We start from the raw sequence: 17,231 nt of genomic DNA, 5'->3' as shown, positions 1-17,231 counted from the left end.
AAGCAGAACAACAAAAGTAAAAAGTCTGTGTGAAAAATGAATATCGTTCGCATGCCAAGGCACAACCTGGTAGAAAATTAAATTTTAAGCACTGAAAACGAGCCCGAAAAGGGCATCCAGCGGCAACCATGGAAGGCTCCGGTGATATTCTGACGATTAACAACTTTTTCGAAAACGACATGATGGATGTAAGTATTAAAAATTCAAGTTGAAAAACGGCTGAAAATATGAATTTGCTTCGTGTTCGGTGCGGAGGAAACTGAAAATCGATCAGTATGGGGCTGAGCACCATCCTCCGCAGTCCGTTGGGTGGAACGCGAAAGGGGTGGAACATACAGCTGTTTATGTTTACCTTCTTGTGTTGAGATTTTTTTATTTGCATTTGCAAAGAAGAAAAAAGATTCAATGTTTTCAGCCGTCTTGACTGTACTATTCTCTTAAGTTTACGATAATAATACTGTGCTACCGTTTTACTAGTTTGATGTAAGTGACCTGATATCGACCGTCCAAGACAAACCCGCGCAGCAGCAACTCCGTCGCCGCCGCTGTCGCACTTCCGCGATCTTCCTCTTTTGAGTTGCAAAAAACACAAAACATTTTAGACAAACGAAAACTAAATATCGACACTAAGCGCAATCGATGAGTACCCCTTCTGTTATCTACTACAACTGCCATTCTCTAAAATCACCACTAAATTCAGCCACAATTTATTTTGTTCGATGAAAATCGTCTAACTTTCAAATACTAGTCTGCTGACAGAAGCATTATTTTTTGTTCTAGTTCTACACTGTATATTTGTATTGATTGTTTTATTTTTGAAAATCTGAAGTAGATGTTCATCTTTTCCGTAAATAAGTTCCCTCAACTCACCCAGGTTTTGTGTACGATCGCTTGTTTAATGTTCCTAGTTTCTCATTCACCACTAGACAATTTCGGAAGAAAATATTGGTTAACCATTGACACGATATTTTTACAGGGAAGCAGTGGTTTAGAGTTTCCCGATTTAGATTTCATATATGCGGATGCGGACTCGCACGCCAACGAGATCGCGGAACTGTACAGCTACACCGAGCAGGCCGAATTCCAGCACAATGTAAAGGTAACCAATTAAACATCTGTACATCGTTTCAGTTTATTAGAAGAGACGGTTTCTTTCTGTTGGTCTCACCTGTGGGTCCGAATGCTCAATGTCTCAATTTTCATCATTATGAACACTTTATACTATGGCTTCTCCTGAAAATTAGGCTTTCGAAGACCAGATGGAATATTACAAGCTTCCCCCGAGTTGGCAGAAACTGTCGGAAAAGGAACAACGAGAAATAATTCTCAAACTACTCGATCAGTTGGACATGTCGAAAAAAAGCTTGCGAATGAAGGCAGCTCGTTGCATTCTCTATCTGGCACAAGGCTGCTGGGCGGAAGTTCAATGCGATCAAGAGCAGCAGGTGATTGCCCGGACGAACGTAATGTTGCTGTACGAAGCTGGTGTATTTGGTGCATTTGTAGAGCTACTAAACTTGGAGATCGAGTGAGATTACTTTCGGTAAGATTCAGAGCAGTTGATAATTAAGCATTGTAATGTTTTAGCAATTCATCGACGGCTAACATCGCAATTCGTAAGGTCACCGTATCGTTGGCAGATTCGGTAGACTTGCGCGTTATCCTGTCCGTTCTGTACATCGTTACGGAGGTTATGCGTGCGGAAAAGGAAAGTGGATGTGAAGAGTACGCTCAGCTGGTGTCCAACTTTACCAATGAGATTAGTGAGTATTCGACAAGTTTTTTTTACAAATGTAGCGTAACTTTTGAAAAGGGTCGAAGATAGATTTTTTAACATTTGTTAATTTATTGTCAACTATTGTACACAGTAACCTGTCGTTATATTAACATTGATTCAGGTCAAGGAAACATTAAAAATTTCATATCGCCGTCGGACCGTTATGACCCGGCAGTAACCTGCAATGTGAATCATTTGCGAGAATGAGTTCCAACAGATGTTCGTACCAATTAAATAACGTGTCAATATGAATGAATCCATGTACATTGTTGAACCTATCGTGTCCAGTGCAATCGGCACCGAATGGATATGAAAGCAGTGTCGCTCCCAGAAAACCGTTATGATTGGTTTAATTAGTCGCAACCGATTCCGGCAGTCGTGATACTGTTTGATACTAATGTGGCGCGAAAGTGCGCCGACGGTCCAAGTTTTTCGGTTCCATACGGCGGGAAAAGACCGCCTCGTCCAGCAGGATCGGCCTCCCTGTTGCAATGTGGTTTATGTTGCTGTAGTGTGTAATCACGCTTTTAGCTGGTGCCATGTTACAACCGACTGATACCGCCCATCGGCCAACCGCGCTTGCGGCGGATTGAAGTTTTCGGCAGGTTTGCTCGACGGTCCTTCCTATAGTGACCAACACGATGTCGTCGGCGTAGACGAAAACATATATCCCTGCCGACAGGCTGGCGAACAAAGAGTTCATATGGCCACCAGGAACAGTGTTACAGCGAGAACGGATTCCTGGGGGACGCCTTTGTCCTCTGGAAAGCCGTTGAATTGGGCACCCCGATTCCTACGCGGAATGTACGCACGGACAAGTAGTCGCTTAGGAAGTGGGGTTCGGTGATTTTCCAGTTGGCCAACTGTTGCAGTACTCCGTGACACCGCACGGTATTATATACCTTCGCAACGTCAAGTATCGCGATGTCCGCGTGCAGGCCGTTAGTAACGGATTGGCGTACCTCAACTCCGAAGCTGGCGAGGTAGGCACCGGTTTTCCCCCAAGTCGGAAGGCTAACTGGCGATAATCTAGGAGTTTGCGCTCCTCCAGTAGGTCCATCAGCCGTCTGTTGTCCATTCGTTCCACCGTCTTGGCAAAGCAGGGGAGTAAACTGATTGGGAGGAAATTATCTGGCGTTCTGTTCCCCTGAGATCGCTTTGGGATAGGGATTACTAGGACTTCCTTCCATGAAGCGGACATCGTTACACCAGTCCAAAGGCGGTTGATACTGTCCAAAATCGGCTACAGGTGGGAAATTGAAGTAGAGGATAACCAACGTCATCCAATTCGGCAGACTTGTGTACAGATTCTAGTGCCGTACATACATAGTTCGCTTCCGGTGAAAGGCTGGTTGTATACTTGACCTGAACCAGGTTTGAAACGATCTGGCTTGCTCTCAACCCTTTGCTTAATTCGCAGCAGGGAGTTCGCAACGGATGGTCATGGGATGGACCGTCATGCACCCGTTAACGGCGATTACGTAACCACTGTGCTGCCGCTTTAGCTCTGTCAGAGCTCTGAAGTCGAGGAGATATACCTTCAAAAATATGGTCCAGCTGGCGTTTTTGCCTCTTTTATCACTTTTCTGGCCTCGTTTCTGACCTTTCTGAATCATCAGCTCGCTGATTTCGGTGTTGATCGCCCATAGAATTCTTCTGCAGTACCCGAAGCGCAGTTCGGCGTAATCTCATGGCTCTCTTGACTTCTGGACACCACCAGAGCACTGCCTGTCGGGAAGGGTTACCACTTCTGCTAGGAATGCAGGAAACGGCAGACCGATTGCAGATTTTGGTGACTTCCTCTAGAGTATATGACTCGTCTCGATTTATAAGGTCGTCAACGGTCTCTTTGTAGCAGGACCCGTCTGCCCAATCGAGCACCACTACCTTAGACGGGTTGTTGTAGGTGGCGTCCTGGCGTACGTAACTAAGATAGGGAAGTGGTCACCCATGCAACGACAAGAACCGTCCACCCACAACATCCTGCCAGCACATCCGAGCAGATAGTGATGTCGATGGCGGATTCCGTCTTTTTTTTAACAATGGAGAAGACCTTTATGTCCTAGCCCAGTACACGTGCTATTGGTAGGGTCCAATCTACCGCACGGAGTGCACTGGGGGCGTGTCGGACTCGAATGGTGACCAGCCATTAATACCGACTAAACTCCATTGGGCTCCGCCATCTATCCCCAGGAACTACGTTTCGGCATTACTTCTGGGGGGATGGCCATACTTAGCGTACGCTCTCACTCGTGCCTTACATTCTCGCACACTCGCTCCCATCTCGGCATGGGTAGACCATACCTTCGTCTATCATCCGCCAATTCCCTCACTCTAACTCCTCGCCTGCTGCTCGGCGCTCCATGCTCTCTGCAGCCGGCAGGCAATCTGAGTGGTAGCAGTCGAAACTGCGTTCCACTTCTCTACCGCTTGGCACATCCCCTGTACAAGGGTATCAGGGGTTGTGTCCAAGCCGCAGACGCCTAGCATAGCGCCTCTTTCGACGTCGAAGCGGGGACATACGAATAGTACGTGCTCCGCAGTTTCGTCGACACCTGGGCAGTCTGGGCAGACTGGGGCCTCAGCGTGCCCAAACCTGTGGAGGTACTGTCGGAAACAGCCATGGCCTGACAGGAATTGTGTCAGATGGAAGTGAACTTCCCCATGGGGTCTTCCCACCCAGCTAGATATGTTAGGTATCAGCCGGTGGGTCCACCTACCTCTCGACGAGTTGTCCCATTCGCGTTGCCATCTGGCGACCGAGGTCACCCTGGCACGCTCACGGACTCCCCTATTGCCACGCAATTCGAAACAATCTTCGTCTTCCCGGATGACCAGCCCGACTGGCATCATACCCGCTATCACGCAGGATGCATCATGTGATACCGTGCGGTAGGCAGATATCACTCTGAGACACATCAAGCGATAGGTGCTCTCCAATTTGCGACGGTAACTGGTTACTCCCAGCGCCCTCGCCCAGGACGGTCCACCGTACCTAAGGATAGATACGGCGACACCGGCCAGTAGCCTGCGTCTACTGGCGCACACCTTGGAGCTGTTGGACATCATCCTCGATAATGCCGCGACAGCCACCGAAGCCTTCTTGCACGCATAGTCGACATGGCTGCCGAAGGTCAGCTTGTCGTCTATGATGGCCCCAAGAATCTTCAGACTCCGCTTAGAAGTTATCTCGACTTCTCCCGCTTGAATAACTGCTTGTTGTACCGACTTACGGTTATTGACAACAACCACCTCCGTCTTGTGATGGGCGAGCTCTAGGCCTCTCGCGCTCATCCATTCCGCCACTATGCTTATCGCGTGTGCCGCCGTTAGTTCTACCTCGGAGATTGACACCCCGTAGACCACCAGGGTGACATCATCGGCAAAACCGACGATTTTCACACCCGGAGGGAACTTTAGTCTCAGAACCCCGTCATACATAAGGTTCCATAGTACCGGGCCCAGGATTGAACCTTGCGGAACTCCTGCAGTAATAAGAACACTTTGCTGACCGGCATCGGTCTCGTATAATAGTACACGGTTCTGGAAGTAGCTTTCCAAGATCCGGTACAGGCCCACCGGCAGGCCAAGCCGGTGTAACGAGAGCGCGATGGCATCCCAGCTTGCGCTGTTGAATGCGTTCTTCACGTCAAGTGTCACTAACGCGCAATATCGAATGCCCCGCCTCTTCCGTTGGATCGCTATATCGGCAGTCCTTACCACTGAGTTGATAGCGTCCACCGTGGACTTCCCCTTTCGAAAGCCGAACTGATTACTTGACAGGCCCTCCGTACCTTCTGCGAATGAAGTTAGCCTGTTAAGGATAATCCGCTCAAGCAATTTGCCCGTCGTGTCAATCAGACAGATTGGTCTGTACGCCGATGGGTCGCCAGGCGGCTTCCCGGCATTCGGCAACAGTACCAGCTTCTGCCTTTTCCATCTATCCGGAAAACGGCACTCATCAAGGCATCTCTGCATAGCCAACCTGAACATGTTCGGATTCGCCATGATTGCTGTCTTGAGAGCGCTGTTTGGAACTCCATCAGGCCCAGGAGCTTTATTCACCGCTAAAGAATTAGCAACTGCAAGTAGCTCTTCGTTCGTCACCGGGGCCACCATGTCGTCCGTACACACCGTGCCTTGCGGCGCTGGGGGCCAGGGACTTATGGTTCGGGACGGGAAGAGTACTTCGATAATTCTCGCCAACCGTTCTGGCGACCGTTCAGGAGGTGAGGAGCCCCCTTTGGTCTTTGTCATCACGATCCTGTAGGCATCGCCCCACGGATTCACGTTGGCCTCCTCGCACAATTTGTCAAAACACGCTCTCTTGCTGCGCTTGATGGCCTTGTTAAGGGCCGATTTCGCAGCACGAAACACTTCACGTCGTTCCGCTCTAACCTCCTCAGTGCAGGATTGCTGCATCCTACGTCTAGCTTGTAGGCAAGCTGACCGTAGGGCTGCGATCTCTGCACTCCACCAATATACCGAGCGTCTGCCATTTCTTGGCAGGGTCTTCCTCGGCATAGTGGCGTCGCACGCGCGTGATAGAACAGCTACCAGCGCATCCCCGCTTAGACTGTCGGTGTTGTCCTCCAGTCCCAGGGCCGCGGTGAAAACTTCGCTGTCGAAGTGATTGGCCTTCCACCTGCGTACCTGACAGGGATTACCCACCCTAGAATGCTGCACACCAAAGTTGATCCTGAAGCGTATTGCTAGGTGATCACTATGGGTGTAGCCTTCGTCTACCCTCCAGTCCATGTCTGGGACCAAACTTGGACTGGCAAACGTTACGTCAATCCACGACTCGACCCCATTCCTACGGAATGTGCTAGCGGAACCATTATTGACTAGCACTGCGTCGAGTTTCGCAAGCGCCTCCAGAAGCGCTTGGCCCCTACCATTTGTATAGCGGCTGCCCCACTCCACCGCCCAAGCGTTGAAGTCACCCGCTATGTAAACGGCTTTCGTCCCACCATGTCAGACGAAAGCCTATCGATCATCTGGTTGAACTGTTCTATTGGCCACATAGGTGGGGCATAGCAGCTACAATAGAACACACCATTGATCTTGGCAATCGCGACACCCTCCGCAGAGGACTGTACTACCTCCTGGACCGGGAACCGACCCGTTGCACAGATTGCCGCCATTCCAGACCCGTCCGCCACCCAGTTGCCGTTGTCGGCAGGGACGTTGTACGGGTCGGATAGAAGGGCGACATCTGTCCCCGACTCCAATACCGACTGCCACAGTAACTGCTGAGCAGGTGCACAGTGGTTAAGATTCAGCTGTGTGACGATTGCCATTGCTTCCTCTTTCCCACCTCCCCGAAGGGACAAGCAGGTCCGCCCATAACATGGTTGCGGCCCTGCTTCTTGCTAGCGCAGATGAGACACTTGGGTGCGACGACACAACTTGCTCCTGTCTGGGCCCCTACAGTCGTATGACTTGTGGCCTGGCTCCAGACATTTAAAACATCGGTCCACTGAAGGTGGCTGGAGTATGCTAACTGGGCATACTGACCATCCGATCTTCAACTTCCCTTTGTCGGTTACTTTCTTGGCTTCCGCGGCCGGTAACTTGAAGTAAGCTACCTGCGTGCCAAGCAACCGCTCCCTGATACGTACAGAGTTCTGATCGATCTCGACGCCGCACTGCTGCTTAACGGCCGAGCCGACGTCCTCTGCGTTTGTGATCTCGTCCAGTTGCTTGCACTGGAGAGTCACTTCCGCTCCCAACGACCTCACCTGAGCGCCGTTTCCCAAGACCTCTTGGGCCAACCTCCTATACGTTGCTCCATTGGATTGTGATCCACGCTTCAGCACCAAGATCATTTCGCCATCTTTGGTGCGTCTGACGCTTCGCACATCCTGTCCTAAATTCGAGAGGCTTTCGGCCGCCCGCATCGATTTTAGGACATCCGCATAGCTGCCCCCGTTGGTTTTCACCAGCAGGGCCTCTCCTCTATCCCTCGCCTTCTTCTTAGCGGGTCGAGGTGCGTTGGACTTCCGCTCCCTGCTGACCACCTGCCATTCGCCATCTTGTACCGATGGCGCCGGCAGGCTGGGGGTCGGTCGCTCCGCAGTACGCGCCCGATTGGCGGCTTTCGCCTTTTTAGGCTGGGAAGTCGCCTTCTCGGGACGCCGCCCTGCGGGATCCTTTGCACCCGGATCCGCACCTCCCAAGCGACGTTTGGCCTTGTTGGTTGCCCGTCGTTTGGCATTGCTGCGCGTGCCTACGTTAGGCCTAGGCCGCTTCGCAGTCTCCCCCTACATTAAGCGTTTGGTGGCCGATAAGGCGAAATCTATCGCCTCCTGCGCCATCGTCGCTCCGCCGTGGAAGGAGAAGGCCTCGGTTTGGATACCGCGATCGGCCTTCTCTCTTTCCGTCAACCTCTTCATGTAGGCTACTTGTTCTTGTCTTGCGACTCAAACAGCCTGACGAAGCACCAGCAGGTTCTGTTTTAGTTCCTTGCTGATGTTACTCCTCCCGCTTGTGAATTCGATAATACTATCCAGCTGCTTGACCACATCCTGCATCGCAGGTAGTGGTCCGCCAAGCGTGCTGGTAGTATTATCTCCTACCACATCCATTTCACCTTCGGTGCCGTTATTTGCGGCCACCTTCGCTCCGTTGTCAGCCCCTGTTGGGGGAGACCTCGCCAGACCCCCTTTGGCAAAGAGGTTCAGCGCCGTAAACGCTTCCGCCTCCTTATCGCATACTTTTTTTATTATTATTATTGCAAAGACTCATATTAAGACCCACGAGTTGCGCGAGAAAATAGGTCCGCCACGCCAGAGCTCCGCATTAACGTGGTAAGAGACACTTACTGTGGGGGGTGCCCAGGTACCCCACAGGCTCCGTTAACGATCGGGCATCTTTTTCACCCCCCCCCCCGATCATTCATCCCTCGGCACGGATCGCTTCACGCCTTGGAATTGGGGTTACCCCGTTTGGTGGGCCCATATCACCGGAGCGGGTGGTCCATAGCGCTATTGTATGCCGGCAACTACACGGCCCCCCTTCCCTGTCAGCATACGACCATAGTCCCAACGAGTTGGCTACCCGAACATTCCTATGGCTACTCGTATCCCAGCCGGTTCCGCGGGGAGGTAGAGATAGGAGTTCCTGGGTAAGAGGCTAAGGACCACTGTGGCTAACCACCGGGTCTGTATTGCGCATTGCCCAGGCATTTGCCGGCCATTCCGTCTGTCCGCGGATAAATGTCGAACTGCCATCGTTGAGAACGACGGCCTCGTTATTTGCAACTAATCAGGCGATGTCGTTTCCTGTCCTATTGCACAGATGTGAGCTCCACATTGTGTTGCGTCCATTTACGATGAATAAAGTCTCAACTTGCTAAAGTTTGCGGCTGGGGTCCACTAGGAGCTTCACAATAGTCTATTATCTCCTGCTCCCATGTCGTATGAGGCGATTTAAAACAGGAAACCTCAAGTCAAGGTTTTTTCTCCATGCCGAGGATTGAATGGCTAGCAGGACTAAAATACGCATCGCGCATGGAATGTTGCAGTCTTACCCTTTCTGTGTCAAGCGAATCTCGGACACAATGGACGTTTGTTTCTTCGCAAATCGTGGGATTCAAATGGTGATCATGTCCCCAATACCCATTTCGGGGTTCGCTATTTCCGATTGTAAGCCAACGTGTTTGGCATCTTCTAGTTGCTGTACAACAAGTGCTGATAATGAAATGTGTAGTGTTGTAAACGAGTATGGTTAGAGTAGCACAAATTAATCTTCAGCATAAACGTACAACAACTATGAATCTATCTCGCCTTGTGCAGAAAGGAAAAGCTGCTATAGCTTTGGTTCAAGAACCGTACACTCAAGTTTTTTTTTACGCGGTTTTTTTTGCGCGGTATTTTTTTACGCGGTTTTTTTTACACGGATTTTGAAATTTACGCGGTTTTCATTTACGCGGATTTTGAAATTTACGCGGTTTTTGATTTACGCGGATTTTGAAATTTACGCGGTTTTCATTTACGCGGTTTTTGAAATTTACGCGGTTTTCATTTACGCGGATTTTGGAATTTACGCGGTATCCATCAATGAGGTTCCCTTTATCGCGGATTCTTAAATTGAAGTGGTCTTCATTTACGCGGATTTTGAAATTTACGCGGTTTTCATTTACGCGGATTTTGAAATTTACGCGGTTTTCATTTACGCGGATTTTGAAATTTACGCGGTTTTCATTTACGCGGATTTTGAAATTTACGCGGTTTTCATTTACGCGGATTTTGAAATTTACGCGGTTTTCATTTACGCGGCTCGTATCCCCCGCGTAAAAAAAAACCTGAGTGTATTTCCATAAAGGAAACTTCTATGTTGGAAGGCTACTTAACCCCGGCTTCGCAGCTTTCAACAAAAATGGCATGTCAAATCCACGTAAAATGCCGCGTGTACATATACTTGCGAGTAATGCTATTGACGCATGTCTTATATTCGATCTCACAACTCGCGATATTTGTGCTGGCACAGTTAATATGACTGTTGATAACATAAACAAGAAATACGTCTATTGTTCGGCATATTTGCCGCATAATGAACCATCACCTTCTGATGTTTTCAAAAGGGTTGTATCATACGGTCGCAGAAATGGGGTTTCCCTCATAATCGGCAGTGAGGCAAATGCCCACCAGATAATTTGACAAACTCACTCACAGGAACAGCATACCAAGAGGCTTGCCCGCTAAGAGTTATGCGTGCTTCTAGAGGAACACCTTGGCGGAAGACCAAAATTTTTCAACTCAAAAAGTTAAGTTGAAGAGCTTGGAATCGCAGACGCAGGGACGGGTCGGAGGCCTTTAATTTGGCTTGCAAAGCTTACAGAAATGCCCTTCGATCATCTGAGTGAAGTGGTCTGCACAAATGTCTCAAGTCTCAACAAGACTAGCAGAATAAATAAGTTACTTTCGAAATCGAAAGACTTTCATGTCAGTTCGATTAGAACTGCTAATGGAGAAGACTCTTCTGACGAAGATGTAGTACTCAACTGTCTTTTTGACACACACTTTCCAGGCTACACGGAGCCATCACTGACGACTGCCCTAGAGTTCTTTTCAGGTAGTTCTGATTCTTGGGCATTTGCTCGTAGAATTATGACAACCGAATCGATAAAATGAGCGGTTCAAAGTATAGCTACGTAGAAGTCTCCGGGAAAAAATAGAATCGTTCCAGTTCTACTACAAAGATGATATGAACACTTCAAGCATACTTTGAAAAAGATTCTTACTTGTGGTCTTGAAACAGGATACATTCCATTAGCGTGGCGAGCAATAACTGTAAAATTCATTCCCAAAGGTGGCCGCGTCATTTATGAGGAGGCAAAGAGCTTTAGACCGATCAGTCTGACCTCCTTTCTTCTCAAATCAATTAAACGTTTAATTGACCACTACTAGGTTGGGCGAGCACCCGCTGCATGCATTGTATATCAGAAGGGAAAGTCGCTACAATTTGATTAGTTAGCAGGAAGATTCCCATACATCAGAGATCTGCCTGTGCAGAGTTTTAAGGAGGGCGCTCCTGGTATATTGATAGGGCTGGATAACGCCAGACTAATTGTCACGCTGAAAAAACGGGAAGGGCATCTCAACGAGCCAGTTGCAGCCAAAACAAGACTGGGATGGACCATCTTCGGATCTATACAGGATGCACGTGCACAAGAAACTCCATTAAACACTAATCTTCACATTTGCGCTCGCTCACGTGACCAAGAATTACATGATGCAGTGAACGAGTTTTTTGACGTAGAGAATCTTGGTGTTGCTGGCATCTCAATGATTGAAGCAGAGGATGATCAACGAGCTCGGAAGATTCTGCAAGAGACAACTAAACGCTTGGGTACCGGAAGGTTTGAAACGGGTTTACTATGGAAATGCGACTACATTGAATTTTCTCACAGTCGGTCAATGGCAGAGCGACGTTTAAAATGTTTGGGACGAAGGCTAGAAAGGCAGCCAGATCTGTACGCAAACATCAAGCAGCCGATCAACGATTATCGAAACAACGGCTACGCACATATAGTGACGAAGGAAGAATTGGCCAACTCTGACCCCAGGACAATTTGGTATCTTCCATTAGGAGTCGTTTTGAACCCAAATAAACCAGGCAAAGTTCGAGTAGTGTGGAACGCAGCAGCAAAAGTTAATGGCATTTCCCTTAACTCTATGCTGTTGAAGGGACCTGATCTCCTCGCATCGCTACCTACGATTTTATACGGTTTTCGACAACGTCAAATTGCTATAACTGGTGATATAAAGGAGATGTTCCACCAAATAGTTATTCGTCCTCAGGACCGACAAGCGCAACGATTTTTGTGGCGCGATGATTCAACACAACCAATGCAGGAGTACGTGATGGATGTGGCAACCTTTGGTTCAACATGCTCGCCATGATCCGCGCATTATGTCAAAAATCGGAATGCTGCAGAGTGGAAAGTTGTACACCCGCAAGCTGCCGTGGCCATAATTGATAACCACTACGTGGACGACTATTTGGATAGTGTAGATACCGAAGAAGAAGCGATTCGCTTGGCGTTAGAAGTGAAAACCGTATACGCGAAAGGTGGATTCCATATTCGAAACTGGTTATCGAATTCGGATACGGTCATTAAACAGATCGGGGACTGCGGTTCGGAAGCGTCAAAATGTTTTACTCTGGACAAAACGACGGGAGCTGAGAGAGTATTGGGTATGATTTGGTTAATGAAGATGTATTCACGTTTGCTGTCAAGTTTCGAGACGATATCCAGCCCTTGTTGGACGACTCTAGAAAACCAACGAAGCGAGAAGTCTTACGTGTCGTAATGAGCATCGAGTTCCTCTGGGTTTCGTCGCCCCCTTTGTAGTACATGGCAAGTGTTTAATTCAGGATATATGGCGATCGAAGGTAGGATGGGATGAAAAGGTTCCTGATGAGAATTTCTCGCATTGGAGAAAATGGGTTCAAGTACTTGGCAGACTTTGCGAGGTTAAGATTCCTCGCTGCTACTTTCCAGGATACAGTGCGGATAGCTTAGATACCTTAGAACTCCACGTTTTCGTGGACGCCAGCGAAAGTGCATATACTAGCGTAGCCTATTTCCGTATCGTTGATTGCGGTCGAGTGCGTTTTGCTCTGGTGGCTTCTAAGACAAAGGTTGCTCCGCTGAAGCCAATGACGATTCCTCGTCTCGAACTATAAGCAGCGGTTCTTGGGGCACGTATGGCTAAAATTAGACAAGAAAGTCACAAAATTCCAATTAGACTTCGAGTAATGTGGATCGTTTCAAGTACAGTGCTTTCGTGGATTCGCTCTGATACATGACGATATCCCAAATTCGTAGCATTCAGAGTCAGTGAGATTCTTAACGTGACGAGCTTAGATGAGTGGAGATGGCTTCCAGCACGTTTAAATGTAGCGGATGAGGCTACGAAATGGGGTACTGGATCAAGTTTCCGTAAAGAAAATCGTTGGTTCCGAGCCCCAGAGTTCTTGAACGAATATGAAGTGGAATGGCCAGCAAATAATCTGCCACCACCAGGCACGACTGAAGAGCTCCGCCCTGTTGTTCATCATAAGCAGGCATTTGAACCACCAATGGATTATAAATGATTTTCTAAATGGGAGAGACTACTTCGGTCAGCGGCCTTTGTTTACCGCTTCATCGAAAACAGTAAGAAAATGTCCCAGGGCAAAAACTCCATCAACACAGGAATTTTATCTCAAGAAAAGCTGCACAAAGCAGAAGCAAGTCCTTGGCGTTGGGTTCAAATGGAAGCATATTCTGAAGAGCTAGCTGCAATCGAAAGGAATCAACAACAGAATCCAGGTGGTATTGTGAAACTAGGATACGCCAGCAAGTTAGATGGAGTTTCTGCATTTGTGGATCAGAATGGAGTATTAAGGATGGAGGGGCGCATAGGTGTCGCCACGTGCGCACCGTACTCTGCAATGTTTCCTGCATTTCTTCCTAAAAACATCCAGTCACTGAACTTCTCGTAGATTTCTGCCATCGACGTTATGGACATGGCAGTGGTGAGGCGGTAGTAAACGAAATTAAGCAGAACTTCAAAATCGCACGCCTTAGACCCGTTGTTCGGAAAATAAAAAAACAGTGTACATGGTGTGCTGTCTATAAAGCAACTCCAGCGGTTCACAGAATGGCGCCGCTACCGGAATCCAAGGTAACACCTTATGTTCGACCTTTCGCCTTCACCGGTGTCGATTACTGTGGACCGTTCATCATTCGGATTGGTCGAAGCAACGTAAAAAGGTGGGTGATGCTCCTTACTTGCTTAACAGTACGAGCGGTGCATTTAGAAATCGCCTGCAGTTTAAGCACTGAGTCATGCAAGATGACGCTACGCAGATTCATAGCTCGCAGAGGATCTCCACAGCAGATATACAGTGATCGGGGTACTAATTTTCAAAGAGCTAGGGAAGAACTAAAGGAAGAATTAGCGAGCATCAATCGTGATCTAGCTGGAACCTTTACGAACTGTACCACCCAATGGTATTTCAATCCACCCGCAGCCCCTCACATGGGTGGTGCGTGTTCCTAGTTCGTTCGGTTAAAACTGCGCTATTCAATCTTGCACCAATCAGAAAGCCTGATAGGGGTGGGCGCAGCGTAGTTGGTAAATCGATTGCCTTGTACACAGCGCACCTGGGTTCGAGTCCCGACCCCGCACATAGGGTTAGAAATTTTTCATAAGAGATTTTTCCAACCCGAAGAGGCGAATGACCTTAAGGTTAAAACCTCTATAATCGAAATAAAAAAAAAGAAAGACTGATGAAGAGACCTTTGGAACACTTTTAGCAGAAGTCGAAGGAATAGTCAACTCTCGACCATTGACCTATGTCCCACTAGATGCTGCCGATAACGAGGCTCTTCTTCCCAACCATTTCTTGATGCTTAGTTCCAGCGGTATAGTGCAACCACGTAAGACGCCGGTGGACAGTAGTGCAATCCTCAGATCTAACTGGAATCAAATACAAGCTTTGCTCGATCAATTTTGGACCAGATGGATAAAGGAATACCTGCCAAATATTAACCAGCGTACGAAGTGGTTAACCGACACCAAGCCACTTCAACCAGGAGATTTAGTGATAATTGTCGACGATAGAACTCGTAATAGTTGGACACGCGGTAAAGTCGTCAAAGTGATTCCAGGAAGGGATGGCAGAGTACGTCGTGCAGAAGTAATAACTTCCAGCGGAGTAGTCGAAAGGCCTGTTTCAAGACTGGCTGTACTTGATGTGCTCAGAAGTAGTGTGTCACAAGAAAGTATCCTGCAACACGGGTCGGGGAATGTTCTCGATGATTACCACCTCTCGAGTATACACCTTGAATACGACCCAGCCATATCTTTACCATTGGCCGCAGAAACATCAAATGGGGAATGACAGACTGAAATAAACCAACGCCATTGGCAGTTAAGTCGATGAGCATATAAAATTTACAATATCGAAAATATTTGTTTTAAATTATTATCTAAATCGTCAACTTTATGGTGAAGAATTTGAAGAGTGAATTTAAAGGTAAAATTAAGATTTCACATGATAATAGATTTATATAATTATAAAAAAAATATTTGGCAGTATTCATACTTCGAACAGAAGCCACGATTACGAACAATTAACGCGCCACGAGTTAAATTTATAACGTAATTGTAAGTAAAAACGTGTCTTTCGATTTCATCTTGGTACGAGGTCATGGAGTACCTTCATATATCATTCGTATATACGAACTGGATACACGCAATGCTTAGCAACCGACATCTGTGCTAATCGTTAAGACAAGTAGAGATAAGGAAGCTGAGTGTCTGCGGATGTCGTTAAGGTTGAACTGAGAAAGCTTGGAAAGGCGCCCATCTTGAAAAACAAAAAAAGGCAGTTTTGCTTCACACCGTTCCAAAAATCTTCATGAAAATCAATCAGTAAAACTGTACCAATGCCCCGAATACATTGATTCATTTTCATGAAGATTTTTCCAACGGTGTAAGAAAAAACTGCTTTTTTCGTTTGCCAAGATGGTCATGGCTACATACTAGATGAAAGCTTGCAAGAAAGCTTGGGTTTCTCGCGAGCATTCCCGCTCGTGGTTTTGATTCACCCGGGCGCGTGCGATGAAGAACGTTAGGCATGCTATTCGTACACGCCCGCGAACGAACGGGCTTGATGTGCTTTACGCTCGTTTCGCAACACTGGTCGCAGATCAAGTTAAGTACGTTGGAGTAATTCCTTCGGCATGATACCTTGATGTGGCCCAGGGGCTTTTTCACCAAAGCAGTATTGCAATGATTATATCACATAGAAACTCTCATATACACTCACAATGTCTCGCATTCCAACGTACAACAACACAAACCTGATCACAAACGCGAAAGCCCGCTATCTCACCAAACTTCAAACACCCCGTTAATTAAGTCAACAATTCAGCACCTAAATATTTACTAACACGGTCTCAAGCATCAACCCACCGCTCGCTCAGTCGTGAATCGGTCACGTCCGGAAACCATGCTTTCAGTTGGACCAATAAAAAATGACGTTAATACTCACTAGACAACACGCTCCATGGCGACATGACCGGGAACTCTAGTCAAATGGGAGAACTCACTCTCTTCTAGCATCAACCAAACACTAGAAATTAAGTATATTCACGGTCCGCGCGCAATCATTCATGAACACGCGAACAGGTAAATGGCCACACGCTTATAAAAAATAATGTATACACGCAAAGTTACATACACGCTAGCACACGTGACAAAAACGTCAACATACAAAGGCTCGAGTTCTTCGATATCATACTCCTACACCTACGCACGCAATCTCGAAAAGAGGATAACGCCCCAGTGACTAAGTGAACGGTCTAGCACTTATAAATTCACAAACATGGTTTGTCGCGACGGACACGTTAACGCACAAATGCTTGAGCCCTTCGCGATCATCCACCCGACCTACACCCGCGTTTTCGCAGACATGATAGCATCCCGGAAGTCTCTATCCTCGATACCAGAAGTCTAAGTTTACGCCGTCTATTGGACCAATTAAAAAAAAGAATACTGATATCCACTAGATAACATGGCGACATGACCGATAACTGTTGTAATATGGGGTAACCCTCTCCCTGTCAGAATCTGAACCGTACACCGAAAACTAAATATCAGTGACCATTGAAGAACAACCGCAAATATTTGAGTGGCCACACGGTCATAAAATCGAATTTATACACGCGAGCACATGCGACAAGCACGTTAACATACGAACACTTGAGCCATTCGCGATCATCCACGCACACCTACACCCGCGATCGCGCAAATAAGGTGAAAGTTTTAGTACTGAAGTTACAAACACGGTCTCACACGCGAACCCACAAACGTCCTTGTTCGCACGATACTGAACCGGTCACGTTCGCAAATCTTTAGCCACCGTGCTAGCAACCAAGGTCCATACATGC

The 17,231-nt window shown here is 47.7% G+C and overlaps 1 protein-coding gene across 2 annotated transcripts in view; it reads left to right on the top strand.

Moving 5' to 3' along the window:
- LOC131682712 (striatin-interacting protein 1) overlaps window positions 1–17,231 on the top strand; it is a 37,311-nt gene continuing 20,080 nt past the window's right edge. For both annotated transcript variants that reach the window (XM_058964403.1, XM_058964402.1), the window contains exons 1-4: window positions 1–188; window positions 977–1,099; window positions 1,245–1,528; window positions 1,588–1,763. In XM_058964403.1, the coding sequence (XP_058820386.1) occupies window positions 129–188; window positions 977–1,099; window positions 1,245–1,528; window positions 1,588–1,763 (643 nt within the window). In that variant the 5' untranslated portion in view covers window positions 1–128. The remainder of the gene's footprint in view (window positions 189–976; window positions 1,100–1,244; window positions 1,529–1,587; window positions 1,764–17,231) is intronic.

This window comes from Topomyia yanbarensis, chromosome 2 (genome assembly GCF_030247195.1).
Source record: "Topomyia yanbarensis strain Yona2022 chromosome 2, ASM3024719v1, whole genome shotgun sequence".
Taxonomy (NCBI): Eukaryota; Metazoa; Arthropoda; class Insecta; order Diptera; family Culicidae; genus Topomyia; species Topomyia yanbarensis.
Note: the sequence above shows the minus strand (reverse complement) of the source record. Positions and strands in the feature narration are given on the sequence as shown.